Raw genomic sequence first — 17,889 nt, 5'->3', positions numbered from 1 at the left:
GAAGGTATAATTAATAAGCCTACTTCTTTGTTTAGTGTAATAATGTATCCACCATCCAGTTTAAGTGTACTGAGTACCATTAGAAAAATTTGTTACATATTTTATAGATTTTTCAAAATCTGTCATTGTTTGTGATGGAGGTACATTCCTTTGTGTACCCATAAGACAGCATACCTAAGGTGGCATGTAGGAAGAATTCTTGATTACAGTAGGATATTTGAAGTGTTTATGAAAGTGATCTACAAATTCACACATCCTGGAAGAAAAAAAGTGGAGCTCAAGTACGTCACAGCTAAAGGATGCTCTTCAGGCACCACTCTAATCCATGCTACCCCAGCCAACAATTTTCTATACCTCCTTACACAGAACAATCAACCTTTACTGTAGAACTAATGTTTTTCTGTCCTTGGATATTACTGAAAATGCACTCAGTCGATTAATCCTAGAAGACAAATTTTATTCTAAATTATAACCAGTAGGACTTATAAAACTTAAGTTGTTGTTCCAGTGTTTAGTCCAGCACAAGAAAATTGCAGAATGAAACTATTACTACCTCCTCTATATCAAAGGTAAATAAGTTACTGCTTATTAGACAGGTTCTCCTCAGTACCTTAGTTCATCTTCCTTTAACAGATGATGAGAGTGGTGTTTTAGCTGAGATCATACCAGAGCCTTGCTTGATACATGGAAGATAAAACCTGTCTTTTCTTGAGGTTGCATTAAATGGGTGCCCAGGAGCCAACATGTAATTAAGTAACAAACTCATGTCTTGTCTGCTTTGATATACCGAACTCACAGGCAGTAGCAAATATTCTTGTTATTAGACCTAAAAGCCAGGTCGTATGTTCCTTACAGTGAATTTCATCCCATCTCTAGTAGTCTGTTTTTTTAAGGTCACCTAGTTCTGATATTCCATCTATATTAATGATATTTCTCAGCTTTAGGTTGATAGCAACCTTATTATCATGTGTGCACTTCTGTAAGTTAAAGATTCTTGTGTGCATTTACTGACCTCTAAGGCACAAGAAAACAAATTAGGTCGCAAATTTACCTGCATTTGTGCCTGCATGGAGCAAGTTAAGTTCTTTTTGCTGGAAACCACTTCTTACAACACTTCAGATTAGCTGGAATTTGCAGGGCAAGATTACTGCTGGCGAAGATGACTAGTAAGACTGCAGGCTGACTGGATTCAGAGCAACAGTTTAAACAAAACATTTAGAGACATTGTTAGATCCTACGGGTTAAGGAACACAGGAGCCAATTGAAAGAAAGGTATTCTTGGACTTATTGCCTGATGAACAAGTTGTCCCAGCATTTTGCCGTCCCTCATGCTTGCCAGCTGGTGACTTGAGGAGCTCTACAGGTAGCAATAAAGGCTCGGTTCCTTACTAGCTCTGCACATCCATAACATTTTGCCTTGCTGACTGCTGCACTTATTCTGGCTCACAATTTGGCCTTGTGGAGTTTCTCCTCATCTGTCATTCTGCCTCCAAATGCGTACTTCTATCACCTTTTTTTCCCCTACTTCCTAGAGAAAATTCAATCGGCTAACAAAGATAAGTTTCTTACCACTTTGCTTAGATACTAACTCCCTCAATGTCCTACCTTCTCAGAGAAACTTTTATACCCCACATTATTTTCGTGTGTTACGTAATGTTGCAAAATTGGCCGCACTTCAATACCACTGAGAGTATGAGTTGTCATGATAGGTAAGAGGTCAGAAGAGAAGGAACTATTTCTGAATTTTGAGACAAACGCCTGATCTGCCATCAAAATCTAGAGTCTGTTTGTTAATCTGGCGTGGTGAGTTTGCCACTCTAGTGACATCCCTGTGAAATATCTGAGGACAGAACACAGTCCAGTTCTGAAGCAGCTTTTTCAAAAATGCTACTGACTGTTCACTTTTACCTGCTTGGACTCTAATCCACATTTCGAACTTCCCTTTGTAGCCCACTGGGATAACAAGGCAAATGCATGCTGGAATCACCATGTAGCAACATCAGAAAAAAAAAAAAAAAAAAAAAAAAGGTGACCATCACCATAGTCAATTGCTATGGTAGTATACCATATTCTGTATAACTAACCTACCTTCAAGCCTTCCAGATACTGAGATATAATCAACAATTTTCAAGTGCTGGACTAATTCACAAGGCCAGTTCCCCCAGCATGAGGGCAAACAGGAACTGAAAACAAAACAGAACAACGCCTGTACTTCATTGAAGTTAAGAACATGAGGGAAATGACTAAAAGTGATTAAGATCAATGATGTCTTCATTCTTTCATGGCATTTTAACAATGCTCCTGACAAAAAGTCAGAGCAGCTCTTCCCCCCCCCCTCCTCCAAGTTCACACTAGAGAAAGACAGTGTCCAGTACTGAGAGACCAAATGTGTTCTGGTGCACACCTGTAGCGCAACACCAAACAAACGAATATACAGCAGTGCATACTAACTTATGCCTAGAAAGAACTTAAAAGCATGAAGAAACTAATCAGACTAATTTGGGGGGGAAGAGAGAGAGAAAAAGATTTTCTCACTCATGTAGCATTTTTCAGAGCCTTTCTCTGGTACCTTTTGGTCATCAGCAGCACAGACAGCTTTTCATTCACACTTCCCAGTCTGCCACTGTCAATTTGGAGATAAGTCAGGGCCTTAACTTGTAGGAGCTGTTTAAATATCACTCTGTTTTGATACTGTAAGGGAAAAATAAAAAGTTAAGACCTGAAGTCTCTAGAAGTAAGTCTCTACAAGAGCTGCTGGCAACTAATATCAAAACATTTGTACAATGTCTCTCTTGTGTTTCTCAATAAATCTGAATTATTTTAATTATTTATAGGAAATACTTCATGAGAATTTGTATGAGGAGAAGCTCAAGGATGCTGCCAGTATTAAAAGAATTAGCCTACACAAGTTAAACTACTAAGAGGGTCATGTGTGACCTAAGTGTGGATGAACAGAGGCACACTGAAAAAAAAATTACCGTGTGCATAAGAGCCCAGTCTTCTTGGAGTGAGTTTAGAAATTACTACCCCTTAAATGGATGTTGACCCACATAAGTGAAAGTGAAGCAAAAATACCAAGAGAAAATGGTTCTTCCAGTCTAGGAACAACAATAGTGGGCTTAACCTGAGCAAACATGGCTCACTTTTGGAGCAGAAGTGTTAGGTAAAGCTGATGTGGCAGTTGTCTGGGACCGGAAACTTCCTGCACTGCTCAAACTTTCAGAGCATTTTGCCTCACAGTCTTTTTAGGAGTGAGGTTGCTTTACAAGCCAACTCACCTCTTCTGGTTACCTAACCAGCCTCCGTGTTTGCTAGCAGGGAAGGTCTTCAGGTGGCACAGAGAACTGGACTGTCCTGACTACAGTTAAGCATGCTCACTCAGCACTGTACCTTTGGGATGTCTATGCATGTGAACAACTATTCCTATTTTGAGGCAGCTGAAGTGAATATAGCAGTGATTCTACTGTCTTTTGCTATCATTCCTTCTCCTGGAGAACAGTACAGCCAGATGAGGGATGGCTTTGTAGACAAGATGCTTGGAATGCAGGATTGCATTTCCAGCTGTGCTACAGATTTTCTGTTCAGATTTCAGATAAGTTGTTCAATTAGTTCAGGTCTCACATCAGTTTTTCATGTCTAAAGTAAGGATAACACTGCTTACCTTATTCACAGGGGAGTGCTGTGGATAAATACATTAGATGGCTATGTGGTTCTTAGAGGTTATGGTGAAAAGAAGAAAAAAGTTTTTACAAATCCTAAAATAAAGCCTGCATTCAGGATTTGGCATGTTATAAAGCAGGGCTATTCTAATGGATAATTCAAATTTATCCTAATAGATGCTCATTATACAATGCCCCATCCCCCAGACTGAGTGTACTATCTACTGGCAGACAACAGCTGAAAGCAAGAAACTCTCGGCTATGAAATATGTGTAGATAGCAGGGCTTGGCATGAGAAACTGGCAGCAGAGAAACTATGCTAATGTAGTATTTCTCTCCAGTTGCTCCAGAGAACTGAGAGTTTGTTAGTTCACATTGGTTGGCTTTGTAGATTTAGTGTCAAGACTTGGCAGGAAGATGGGTGCAATATAAAACAACTTACTTTGGGTTGTAGGCTGGTATTCTAAAAGGTACTGTTCTATCTATTGACACCTCACTACTGATGATGTATCCAGGAAGTAATTCTGGAAATGGGTCTTTGGACTCATTACAAGTATTTCATGGGAAAAGTATTTAAATACAGCTGATGGCAATGACTTTCTACTAATGCTAATAAGGAGTTTTGTTGGCAGAAAGGAAAGGTTACTTAAAAACCTTATAAAATAGCTGTATATATAACATCTAAAAATGGAGCAGAGCATCTTCCCTCTGAAAAAAACCCACAAGAGCCCCAAGTGCACTAATAGGTCTTACTCTCGCCAGTCTCACCTGGGACTACATGCTCCCCACTGGACCTTCAGTCCCTGCCTGAGCTGTGCCGTAGGTGCAACCTGGCCTTGCAGCTGTGCCTATGCCTGGCCATGGGTAAATGGATGATTTCTTGGCCTGACCTTGGCTGGTCTCATTACCGTGGACTTGCCTGCTGATCACTGGACTGTGCTTGACCCTGGTTACCATCAGTGAGCCTTATCCTGACCCTGACTCGCTCGCTGGTGTTCCCAGCTTGACCTTGGACCTGTCTCTCCACCATGGTGGTGGTGGAACCATCCTGCCCTGTCCTATCCCGACTCTGGGTCCCCCGCAGCAACTAAATCCCTCCACGTCTGAGCGCTCACAGCTCTATAAGGTGTGAGCATGCATCTTGCAGGAGGGGAGACTGCTCTCAGGGCCTCAGGGCACTGGCAGGCCTTATGGGCCCCAACCAACGCAGGACCTGGCTGGGCACAGGAGCTCCATTTCAGCTCAGCCCAGGGCCCACTGTCTTGACTGGAGCTATGTCCCAGGCATGCCTGTCTTCAGCTATGCCTGGCCATAGCCTTCCCGCGTTGATCCAGAACCTGACCAGTGGCCCCAGGTGCCTGAGGAGTGGGCACCTGGGAGTCAGTTTGAGGCCACAGGGCCCATCTGTTAAAGCCCTCTGTGGTGATAGGCCTCCCTTGAGCAAAACCAGGCAGAGAACCCAAATGGGGAATATGGCAGCTGGTGGAAAAATCTCAACCATTGCATCTGTTCCGAGCAGTGAGCACGAGTCAGAGCTATGTATTGTGCTGACCAGGTTAGATTTCTTTGGGGTCTTCAAGAGACTTGAGTCTGTCCAGGTAACATCAGCTGAAGACAGAGTCTGTAGTTTCTCCAGAAGTGCTGAATATCGAGTACACTCAAGGACTGGGCCTCTAGTAATGACTGAGCTGAGACCTGAACAGAAAGATCTTCCTGTTTCTAATGTCTGAGTTGTTTATTTGTGAATATTTCTCAGAGGAACACTATACAGATCCCTGTCAGAAACTGCAACTTGCTAACAGAATAATCTTCAGAGACTGTAATCTTTACAGCTGAGTTAATGTAGCACAGATAGCGGTGATATGGGAATAAGAGCCAGAAACCTTTTCATGCTAATAAACACTCCGTCAAGTTGTTGCAGGGAGGTGATATCTGCACGCACAGGGCAGTACTGAGCAAAACACATCGATTCCAGAGCCACAGAGCAAACTGGGAGCTGTGCTAATTACCCTCGAGCTAAAGGAGATACCGCAGGTCAGGAGCCCTGCAGCTCTGTACAGACCATAGTGTCCAGACTTGTGCTGCACAGACCTTCCAGGTGACTTTTAAGTTATCTCTCGTAGCCACAGCATGTTCTATTGAGTTGCATGGACTTATTCTTCGTGTTTTCCTTCTCTAGCTGTTATATGGGGCAAGCATAGCCATGGATGCACTTGTTTGTATTACTATTCAGAGAATACAAAATGTTAGCAGTTACTCTCCTAATAAAAATAAATAAATAAATAAACAGTAGGTATTCCTAGGTGGTTCACAGAAAATACGTATGGGGAAAAAAAGAATCAGGGAGAGAAGGCAGGCACCCCTGTTAGGGAATAGCTGAAACAGCTATCAAATATTTTTCGTTTGTAGTATTTATCCCGAGTGAGAAATGCAAGAGAGTTTTGGCACCAGCTCCCAGAGGTTAGGTAGTAGTTGCATTAAATAAACAGTAATAAGGAAAAAGCCAAAAAACACTTAAGCATATACTCACATTTTCTCCTGTTGTCACACCAATTCCTAGCAGTGCTAAGGCCTACAAAGAAATAGTAAACATTCAAGATTTGCTTCTGGTTTTTAATTCCTAATAAAGTTACTCGATAATATAAAGGATGGAATAACAATTGATTCAGCATAACGTTTGCTACTCATTTTATAGAAAACATTACACATACAATAAAAAAAATTATTGATATTTTTCTGCTTTTTCTGCTACACAAACATGTAAAGAATTATAGAGCAAGGTGTGTGGAGCAGCAAAGAAATGCACATACGGTACACATGGGGCTTTAACAGTGCTGCTAAGTACGTCATGTTGTGAGTGCAATCTCTGAACCAATATACTTCCAACTTCATTGAAACATTAACTTACATGTTTTAGAAGAAGTCCATGCACATTTTAAACTAATTGTTGGCTGTCTTCCTCATGCAGGCATGACAATCCTTTTGCATATTTTTTAGGTGCAAACTATTCCTTTATACTTAAGGGAATATGGGTGCAGAATGTGTGTCAAGGTCCTGTAACAAATATATTCAATGAGACTCTGAATAACTAATTCAACCTGAACTCTGAGTAGTCAAGGAATAGTATAAACAATACATTGTAGTTTTATGGATTTTATGTCATTATTGGGGGGGGGAGGAGGGAAGCCCTCCAACCTCTGCAATGGCTGCATGTCCCAAAATACCATCTGAAGAAGTTGGCTTCTCAATCCATAAGGGTTGAAGTTCAGCTAGTTCAGTGACTAACTCTACTGCTTCCTTTATTTCCCATCATTGGTTTGCATCCAGCATCTGGAGGTAAGGAAAATAAAAATCAAATGTGCTTCAGGATTCTATTGACTTTTTCCTGTCAGACTCTAATAAAAGGAACTGAAAATTTGACATGAACTGATGAAAATCCAGGAAATTGAAAGGAAATTAAAAGCTGGGATTCTGTCTGAATCATATGTTTTTTTGGCCATGCTTATGCTAGGAGCTTGCAATTTCTATAGCAATACCCAAGCTGGGTTTGAACAAGACAGATCAGGAGCTGTAACAAGGACAGAAGGGTCTTCTGAGGGAACCAAAATGTTTTGTCAGCATATACTGGAGTAAAACACCCTACACATGAACATGATTGTCTGAAATTTTCAGCAGAAAATCTTCGTAACAGAAAACATAGTATTTAAGACAGACATGTTTCACAAGCAGCAGTTCACTCTAACAGAAGGAAAATTACACCTCCTCCCAATCCTTCAAAAAATGGAACATCTGAAAATTATTAATTTTGATCTGGAAATGACACTATGGCTCCTTTTCAGGTTCTTAGGTCCCTGCCATCCTGTGTTCACAGAGTTGCTGATTGGTATTTCAGGATATATGGCACCTATGGAAGTCCCATGCTACACTGCAGCACCCAGAGCAGATGGACAACCATGGCCTGTCATGGAAAACATGGGGCAAAGGATCCGGCATATAGTAGTTAATGAAGCCAAGCAGACATTTCCAAATCTGAATACATGACTTGCATTGAATTATTTCTCTTCATTCAAATGAATTTAGCTAGAAATTTTTGTTTTTCTGTTTACCTTTGGCCAGACACTGGAGAAAAAATATTAACAAGTGTTCCTCTAGAAGCCTTCCTGGATATAAAAGGCACCCTAAATCTTTTAGAAGGCAGTGCTGCAAGAGGGATTCCCTCCAGACTTGAATGGAAGTTCTGGCACATGAAATATAGGGTGAAATTCTTAGTTATAGATATACTGGGTTGCGTACATCACTCTTTGCTGGTGCATGTCAACATTTATTGGCATCATTATTCAGGATTTCAGGAAGGAAGGGAACTCTTTGCCAATAAATGTACATAACGAGAGAACTTTCATCTTCGAGTTTTATATAAAATGACTTCATACAGTAGTAGAAAGTGATATTCATCATTGTTTTGTCAGGGACAATCATTTTTCGAATAAATCTGCATCTACGAATATCATCCTACAGATCTGCACCCACCTTTACTTTGAACCTAGATGCTCATTTGGAACAAGATATAGATCACTTCTGAATGATTAATGCATCAGTAGATAGAAATATATTAACTAGATTTTACAATTTCAGCATCACATTCTTATGGAAAGAATTGTTTTTTATTACTTCTCTTCCCTTACAAGCAGGCTTCATCCTACTGTGAAAATAAAACAGCAAATGTTTTTTTCATAAATCAGTGGAAACAGTTATTTTAATTTGCCATCAGCCCTCAGCTTTGCCATACCATTGCTCTTTTCCTGCAATGCAGTATTATGCAGCAGAAGGAGGGGACGTGTCCAAGAGGTATACAGAAGCAAAGACACGACTGTCCATATTATAGACATAAAAGAGCCAAGCATAAAACACAGAAGAGCAACAGTCAAGACAAGTATTTACTGTACCTTGTCCAGCCCTCTTCCAAAACCTCTGTACATAACTGCAGGTAAAGTTACACTTATCATAAATCTCCAAATAACTCTCCTACAATGCATCTTTAATAATACTAAGCTACACATTTTCAAAATCAGAATAAATTTTCAGTTTCTTCCTAAGAGACAGCAGAAACTCATCAGAAAAATGAGATGAGATACATGAATAACATCCAGCTGAAAAAAGAGAAGGAAACTCCTCAGCCTAGCTGAACTGTAGCATATGATAACTTTTTCTAATCCAAATATGAAAATGTCATGACTCAGCAATGCTACTTCTAGATTCACTAAGGAATATATCTCCTAGAATGTAAACCCCAGTTACATTAGCTAAATCTGACACCCATAAACTGTTAAAGGCTTTCACAGTATTTCACAAAAAACCAAGTCCATTGCACAGGCAACTTTCTCTGGCAGGAAAGATGCTACTCTCCAAATGAAACTGAGGGCACTTCTCCTGCTGTTGCCAGCTGCAAAGTATCCCTCAAAGCTAAGGCAACCAGATGTTCCAGAAGAAACCAACTTATTAAGTTGGTTGGTTAATCAACCAAATTATCAAACTTCTGAGATTCACGTTAGCTGAGACATCCTTACTCCTCGGAGATGACGTTACTGCAGGTTACAGGCACTGGGCTTCTGAACGTAGCCATTCAGGTGCAGATTTGATGTGTTTTCACTAATGCTCTCAAGGATGACACTTTTGATTAATTCATATCACTTTTCTGAGCATCGCTATGTGCATACGCTCCTCATTTAATTTGACACTGCTACAACCATGCAAAAGCTCTGTTAGATATGACATGCCCATATAAATATAATTCCTTTGCTGTCTTAATATCTTGTTCTCAATACTCATATACCTTGGGGATGCATATCCTTGGTGATAGACAAGACTGTAGTCCTCTGCCTTACTGGGAGAATTATGGCACTGGACTTGCTTTCCACTCCTCAAATGTATCTACAGTGTTACTTTTTTACTCAGTCCAGCAAAACTTTTAAGCATTTAGGAGCAAACACTGAGCATTGATCATTGTCTGTTAACATTTCCCCACTGTACAAACCATTTAAGATCTTGCTATTTGAGAGATCAAACATTCAAACTTGTTTTAACAGTTGGTCTGAGTAGGATAGCCAGGCACAGGATGTTGTATAAGCAGGATATCCATGCTTTAACATTTGCTTTTCTGAAACATAAAGATTTTCTCAAGTCAGGCTATTTTTTTAGTCAACAAAAGATTATTTTGTTAAATAGTCTGTCAAAGACCATTCTTTGTGGAAACTGACAGTGGAGGTGTTTTGACTTCTTTCTTCCTTAAAAGCCCTAATTTTAATCAAGGAGATCAGTTTTGCTGAATAAACACCCCTCTCTTCTCCCTAGGTATTTTAATGAAAAAGAATTACAACTCAGAAAAATCCTTGGAAGAAAACAGCACAATCTCCTTGCTAGCCTGACACACAACAGTTATGTGGCAAAAAGTCACCAATACAGCATAAACCAAACACCCAACTTTGCAGTCCTGGAGATGGATGAGAAGACGCTGGCAAAAAAAATGCTTCATCTCACACGGTCCCTTTCCCATTTTCTAAGACTTACAGAGTAATACTTTTAATCAGGTACACATCAGTTTAAACTCACCCTTTCTTTTTTTCCAAGCAGGCCATTTTGGAGTATTTCTGTAAGGGAATAAACATGAATATGAAATTACAGTGAATAACTATTTTCCTTCTTCCTCCAGCTTTCATCACTGTGGTTGCCTCTCTGACCCATTTTAGTCTCATGGACCGAGGGTGTATTCCTGAGTTCCCATTGAAGCTGATGAGGCAACTCAAGGATTAGGAAGGAGGAGAGTCCAGCTTTGAGGGAAAGAAGGCTGACATAAGCTGCTGCTTCTGTTAGCACATCAGTAATATACTTGAACTTTGTGCAGGACAGCAATTGCTTGGGCTCCTGATTCAAGAACAAGCCATGAATAAAAGGCATGGCATAATAAAACAATAAGATGACAAAAGATTAATTAATGCTAGCTGCATGAGCCATGACTGTCAATCTTTTCTCCATTTCTCTTAAGTGAATAGGGAACTGAGACATAGCACATGTTCTAGATGCTCCCCACCAACCACCTCATCCTGAGCCTTTGTTGCCCTGGTAAAGATGCAAGCATGTGCTTAGTTTGTGGCTGTAAGTGCTAGATAATAAGCTCTTTTCAGCTTTCTTTTAAATTCTATCCAGGAAGGAGTGAAAAATTAAATGGGAAAGCCATGTCTCACATTCCAGATGTCAAATTAACTTAGAGGTGCATTCCTGTTGGCACGCTTCCGCTCCCAGAAAAAAATAGGTTCTTTTAGAGCATCTTAAAATTAAACAGAATTCCCCCAGAATCTGGACACAAGCTAAATCATGTTCTCTTTTAATACAGTCAGAAAGAAGAATGTCAAATTACCTTTATATTGGAAGTATAACAAGATTTCCTTACCGTATCCACTAGTAACTTCCACAGAGGCTGGAAAACAAAATGAATTAAATAATTGGAACCAGGTGGATGCTATCAAGGAGGTAACATGAACATGGTTTTTGCTTCTTGAAGAAGTGTCAGAATGTGCAAATGTGTTTTCATCTGACACTCAGAATTAATTACTGACACTAAAGTACTGTAGTTCTCAACCCCAACCAAGAACATTAAACACTTTTCCATTAAAATAATTAAGACTGGAGCATCCCTCTTACCTTGGTTTCATTACAGATGCAGTATTGCTGGCATGACTTTTCTACTAAAAAGAAAAAGTGAGCTTCATACTAGCTATCTGAAATGCTGGTCTAACCCCTTGCTGAAACCTATCACTATGCAAAATATCCTTTCATACATTTAAGATATCTGTGCTGTGAATTTTTTGATGATGTGCTTTTCAAGATCCTAGTGCTCTTGGATTTGGCAAGCTGAAGGGTGCTGGTTGCACACAGAAGGATACCTGAAGGCTCAATGTGATGGAGCAAAAGTGAGAGACGGCGGAGGCTGGCAGACCCAAGCTGGTGGGGTGGAAGCTGGCTCTCCCCTGCCAGCTGTGAAGTCAGGATAGCGTGGTGGGACGCCCTGAGGTGCATGGTGTATGAGTGTGCATGTGGCTAGCTCCACGGCTAGCTACAGTGCTTTGCTGCTTCTGTCCCATTAAACCAGAAGGTCTACAGAGATCAAGCACTTATGACTGTGCCCATCAAGATACAGCCACAGCAAAGTTGTATCTGATATTATCTAACCTCCTGTAGCCTCTATCTATCCTCAGTCTGAAGTTCTGAACTAGGACTCCACCATAGCAATGGTTTTATGCTCAAAGACCAAAAAGCCAATTTCTGTGCGAATAAGTTATTTTTAATATCCAGCAATGTGTGAGTATATACTGTTGGCTCCTGGATCAGTAGCATTTATGATAGGGAAGTGGTTAAAAAATTAAAATCTCAGACTAAAATCTACAAATAAGAAAGACGACATCAAGAGAAAAGCGTACACAGAAACAGCTGATAAGCAGGGCCGGTCAAAAATCTTCTTTCAGAAATATTAGAGCTACCACAAAATGATTCTGAAATGTTCAGGTCAACTTCACTGCTAAGCAATGTGCAGTTGTTACAGTTTTCCATCCTGCAAAAGCTAAGCATGTGCACAGTCTCCAAGAACTCAGTGGTGCCTGTACTTTATCTGGTATTTTAAAGCTAAGCATATGTATATATTACTGCAGAATCAAGACCAGATGTGCAAAAGAGGAGAGCCAGGAGCAGCAAATCTCTCTGGATGAATTGAGTGTTCTTACATTCAGGTCTTATGAGCATTATTTTTCCCTCTTGCTTGGCCCACAGATCCCACAGAGCCTTCAGGACAGCACCTGTAGCCAAGCGCATAGCACCCCTCACTGGTCAAATCTATTGAGCAAACAAATATACATGCACCAGCATCATCCGTGGTCTGATACTCACCAGTGTCTAAATTTCTTGTAAATGATATTTTGTTCCCTAAATATTAAAAGAAATCCTTGTTAACATAGCAAGGGGAAGAGTCATTGGCACTGAAAAAAAAAGAGGAATTTGTATTGGTTAGAAATTATAAAAGAAGTAACTGCTGAAATGTGCCATTTCTATCAACTACCCATCTGGAATTCTCTGACAAGTCATTTTCTCACAGGCTTCCCTTAGCACTAAATGAGTTCTCGATTTCCAAGAAGTTGAAATAGAAATAGAAATTGAAATAGGAAATGCCATGTTTTGTGAGAATGCACTCTTATATGTTTGTTACCATCCATTTATTTCACAACAGCCTTCCCCCTTACATGTCTTACCCAGCAGAGCTGCTCATTGCTGGTGAGCTCTCTGCAGAAGCCTCCAAAGTTGTTGACAGTTTCTTCCATGTGCCTATTGACCATGTGAGCAGAGAGCCTTGACAGCACAAACTGCAAAGAATACTGGCATTTACTGCCTCCTTACAGCAAAATGCCTGTAACAGAATTACTGTGGGCTCGTCCTTCAGCTGATGTTGAGAGAAGTAGACTTTTCTGACAGTCCATGAATTGTGTCATCATGGAACCGTTCACTTTGCACCCAGATCTGGGTGGCCACCATCTAGTTGTATGGTCATGTTTCACCTCATTTTTCTATTGCCAAGTGCTGAGCCATTCCTCCAAAAATTTAATAGCTTTAAAAGGCTTTCTAGGTGAAGAGTTGCTATTTATCACCTCCTGTTTCAGAGGAAAATGAAACAGCTCTGCCCTCCATCCCCACTGTAAGCTCTATATCAATAGCCCAGCACTATGTCAGAGGCAGAGGCTTCAGATCTCCTCTCCTCTGAGGAAGACAGTGTTTCTTTAAATGGGAGAGCCTTTACATAACATCCCTGCAGGCAACTGCTCTGTCTCCCAGAGTAGGTTGGTACTTGCAGTCACATTCAAGATCTCATTTCCTAATAAAGGACTCAGTTTCTGGGAATGATAGAGAGGCAGTTGTAGTCCTGCTGTTTTATGTCTCTGAGATTCAGGGCAGCAGCAGAACTGTTTTTTCCAGTCCCACATACCTCCGTTCATTTATTTCATTATAAATTCCAGGGAACACCATAGGATACAACCCATGCAAATCAGGAAAGCATATCCTTACATGAACACTTGTCCAGCAAGCTGTAGAGGGTCAAAAAAAAAGGACAGACACAGTCGAAAGTTGAACGCCAACCATCATTTTTTTCAGCAGCAAGGAATAGAGAGAGAAATCTGTAAGATTTGTAAGAGAAATCTGAACGGGAGACTGAGAGTCTAATTCTCTGAGATATCCCCTGTTCAGGGTCTTTGCTTATGATCTGAGAAACAAGTGTCTGAACATCAGTTTCATAAACACATTTTTGATTGCTTCTGGGCAAGGAACTTTATTTGTCTGTGTCTCTGTTCCTCTGCTCTTCCTATCTGCACTACGGGGACAACTTCCCATCCCACCTTTCTTGGAAGTGATGAATCACATACTACAGTGACTGAGGGCATTCAGGAGTCCAGGCAGGTTGTACCTCGAGCATTCCCTCTCATGAAGACTGAAGGGTGTTCAGCAGTTTAGGTGACCAGGTCTGAAGCTGCAAATATCAGACCGGGTGATACACAGACTCAGATCTTAGCGTAACTAAAGATAATGGTGAATCCTTAAAGAAACTTAAAATAACTGAGTATATGCTTGCCAGATTGCTAAGTAAAATAAAATAAAATAAAATAAAAAGATATTTCTGTAAGAAACAATTTCAGAGGTGGATCAAGGGAGAAAGAGGCATGGTATCATCAAGTCCTTGACTCCTGCGCAGAAACCTAAGCTGATGAACGGAACAGGTAATAAGTGACTGTACAGATGAGTTCTGTATAAACAAGACGATGCTTACATAAATAAAAACAGACCAAGTATTTAGAAAACTCATTTACTTTGCTCCGATCACAGAAAAAAAATAAAAGAAGTTGCATGTTCTTATGTATTTATTCCTTAGAGTACTATTGATCTGGGAGACTGGGTTTAATGGTGGGCAGAGGACCACATTTCCCAGTTCACACTGTGTCTCTGTGGCAAGTGACCAGCCCGTGTCATTGGCCCTGCAGCCAATGTGCTCTGCCTTTATACAGAAAGTGTTAATTACCAAGGAGGACAAGAGTAGATAAATCTGGTACTATAAAGAACCAAAGACAACTACAGAGAAACTAGATCTTTTGCTGCAAAGCCTTGCAAGCAGAACGCTATCTCAGCTGTATCCTTTCATGACAAATTGCTTTACCTAATAAAAACAGACACAAAGCCTGCTGTGCAATTAAGGAACACATTTTTGTACAATGTTCCCCACCTTGCCCAAGAAATATAGTTGCTGTAGCTTAAAGCGGCTGAGCACTTTGGGCCAGCTCCAGAGCGCTCCTTCAGCATGTGTGTGATTCTGATCTTGCAAACTGGCCCGCTGTCTGCAAGGCAGGGGAAAGGAGCATGTGTGTTCATGCCTGCTTGGAGGGAAACTCATGTTTAACATAGGAATAAACACAGCACAGAGTGGGGTTGCAGATACAACTCAGAGAAGAGATTTACTGGTGTATGGGAGTGGTGGGAAGTGGGTGAATAGCTTTAATTTAACTTCTGGTGTCAAGCCACCTAGATCATGCTGACACCTGTAACCCCTTTACACATGGCTCCGCGCTGAATTTAAATCATAGAATGGTAAGGTTGGAAGGAACCTCTGGAGATCATCTAGTCCAACCCTCAGCATAGCCCATATGGGGATTGAACCCGTAACCTTGGCATTAGCAGTACCACACTCTAACTAACTGAGCTAAATGCAGTTCCTTTGCAAGATGCAGGAGCAGTATCAGGTGTGGACCAGGGGATTCCTCCTTCATTTTGGGCAGGGTAACAACTTTCCAACTTCCTTGCCTCTGCCCAGGGTAATGTCAGCTCATAGCTTCTGAGCCTGGCATAGTCGTTGGTCTCCACCACCACGCTGGCTTTGGAGTAGTCAGGATCAGGGTGTTGTGTGGGCTGCAGTGACTGTCATTAGTGCTGGGCCTGGCTGCTGTGAGCTCCACTGCCTTCTTTTCCTTCTCCCCCCCCCATCAGCACTTGGGAAGGAGGGTGCTCCAGCATTTGAAGAGATGTGCCCAGCTACCAGCATCACTGAAACAGGCCACCTCACCGGCTGCAAGCCATGACAGCTCAGGACCCACTTACCAGGGGGTACAAAAGACCTCCACAGGTCCCTTCCTACCGGAATGATCCTATAATCCAATGATATCATGGTAAAATCAAATACTCCCTCAAAGACGTGATCTTAGATCATAAGGAGTGTGCTGAAGGCATGGGTCTCCCATGGTGCAAGGCCACTTGCTCACCTTTGTGTCAGCTCAGGCCTCAGGGACTTGCACAGGTGCCAGTGAGGCTGCATGTGAGCTCCTTGGGGCTTTGCAGAACTTGGTCCTGGAGGCAAAGGCGCTGAGGCCCAGGACCAACATTGCACTGGAAGTTGTGCCAACAGGACAACCAGCACTTGCCACACATAGGTTATCTGGGTAGCAGGTGAGCTGAGCCGCAGCAGTACCTGAGCCAGGCCAATGCAAGCAGCTGGCAGAGTCTCCCAGGTCAAGCTCCATGATGTCTGCAAAGAACAATTGTATATTAGCTTTGTGGAGGCACCTGGAATTGTTACACTGGATCCACCAGTTTTATCCAGGTGTGCACTGTGGTGGATAATGCAAAATTACAGCAAGCATGTCTTAGGAAGTGACCTCTGCAACTTCAAGACGAGGAGTCCAAGTTGGCAGATGTTAAAAGCTGCCCACCAGAAGGTAATTCTTAGCAGACCAACCCTAGCTATTGCTGTCTCCAACTTTATTCTGGATGACGTGAGGCACCTACTCCCCCCTTGCCTTGATTCCCATCAGGAGATTATCAAACTGACCTAATTTGTGAAGGGTTTGAGAGTGAGAAGTGCTAGACGTTAGGTAAGAATGACTGTTGAGTGAGATGGCAGATGCCTTGGAAACCCTGAAGACGGTAGTAGCATAGCAGTAGATTTCTGTCCATTGCCTGGCAGAAGACTGAATTGGCTGTGTGGGGTGGACAAAAGAGGGATGTGCTGCGCTGCTGATAATCTAACAGCATTTTCCCAAACCAGGCTGGCTTGCCGAAGTGGATATATTTCTCACTACCTTTTTGAACGCCATTTGTCATCCCCAAGCTGCAGAGTGTGTCATTCCTTGTTAGTCCCCTTAGGGATCAGTTCAACTGAAAAGGGGCATATCTGTTGCTAAGGTCCCGTACCCTTGCTCTTCAAAACACTTAGGACAGTCAGAATAGGCTGAGGCCATTCTAATGACAGTGGTGCCAGAGATTATGCTTAGCTTTTTAGTCATCTACTTATTATAACCTTAAACCTGGTGAAGCTATTGATTGAACTTTGGTTTCACGTGAAAAAACCCTCTCCTTGCAAGTGGCTGTCTTTTGCCGAGTGGTGCAGGAAGATTAAATGCACTATTTTGATGCAGTGCTACAGGGAATTCTTGCTCTTACACGACTATCCAGAATGTCAAATTGCTTCCAGGTTGGGCATTTCCCTGTGAAGGTCACCAGAAAGCCAGCAGAGAATTCCCATAGGCTTTTCAGTAATTTTCCATAAATATCTCCTTTTAAGTAAATCCAGGGCCTTAACAAAACAGCACTAAATTAAAACGTAAATACTGAAACAATTTCTATTGTACTTGCAGTCCTTTAGTACAAAAGAAAGAGCATAAATCTATGCTATTCATAAACCAATATGAAAGCCATTCCAGACGTGAAGAGGGTACTTCAGTGAAAGTGATATGGATCTGACCTTGCTGTATTAGAGCTTCTCATTTTGCCAGTCACCTCCTGTTAAAAAAAAAAAAAAAAAAAAAAAAAAAAAAGAGAGAGGGAAAAAAAAGCAATGGTACACAAAGTTGCTAAAAGCTGCTAATCTTTAATTCTGTGAATTCTAATACATGTTCATGCTGTTATGACACAGCCACAAAATGGAGAAATAAAAGCCAGTCAATCGCAGTGAATGATAAACATCTTGCCTAGAAAGGTAGAGAAAGGTGGTGTGGACAGTAAGAGATGTAAGTCATTTAGGAGCCATTTTCCACTCACACATGTGAACAGTTTCTCTTGCCTTTTCTTGGGAGCTCTTCAAAAAGACTTTGGAGGCAATTCACAGGCTCAGCCTCCTTGCCAGGACCAAGCAGGGGCTGCAATGTCACTTTTTGAC

The 17,889-nt window shown here is 41.4% G+C and overlaps 1 protein-coding gene across 1 annotated transcript; it reads right to left on the bottom strand.

The window, feature by feature from the left end:
* Positions 1–174: 174 nt before the first annotated feature.
* On the bottom strand, positions 175–16,828 carry ENOSF1 (enolase superfamily member 1). Its single transcript, XM_062568528.1, is given in 15 exon segments — positions 175–256; positions 2,085–2,151; positions 2,154–2,206; positions 2,570–2,691; positions 6,190–6,231; positions 6,855–6,985; positions 8,108–8,199; positions 8,603–8,637; positions 9,731–9,813; positions 10,262–10,308; positions 10,510–10,577; positions 11,104–11,132; positions 12,455–12,539; positions 12,953–13,063; positions 16,814–16,828. Coding segments are annotated over 15 exon segments (1,062 nt in total).
* Between the last annotated feature and the right edge of the window lie 1,061 nt (positions 16,829–17,889).

The sequence above is a fragment of the Rhea pennata genome, chromosome 2 (genome assembly GCF_028389875.1).
Source record: "Rhea pennata isolate bPtePen1 chromosome 2, bPtePen1.pri, whole genome shotgun sequence".
Taxonomy (NCBI): domain Eukaryota; kingdom Metazoa; phylum Chordata; class Aves; order Rheiformes; family Rheidae; genus Rhea; species Rhea pennata.
Note: the sequence above shows the minus strand (reverse complement) of the source record. Positions and strands in the feature narration are given on the sequence as shown.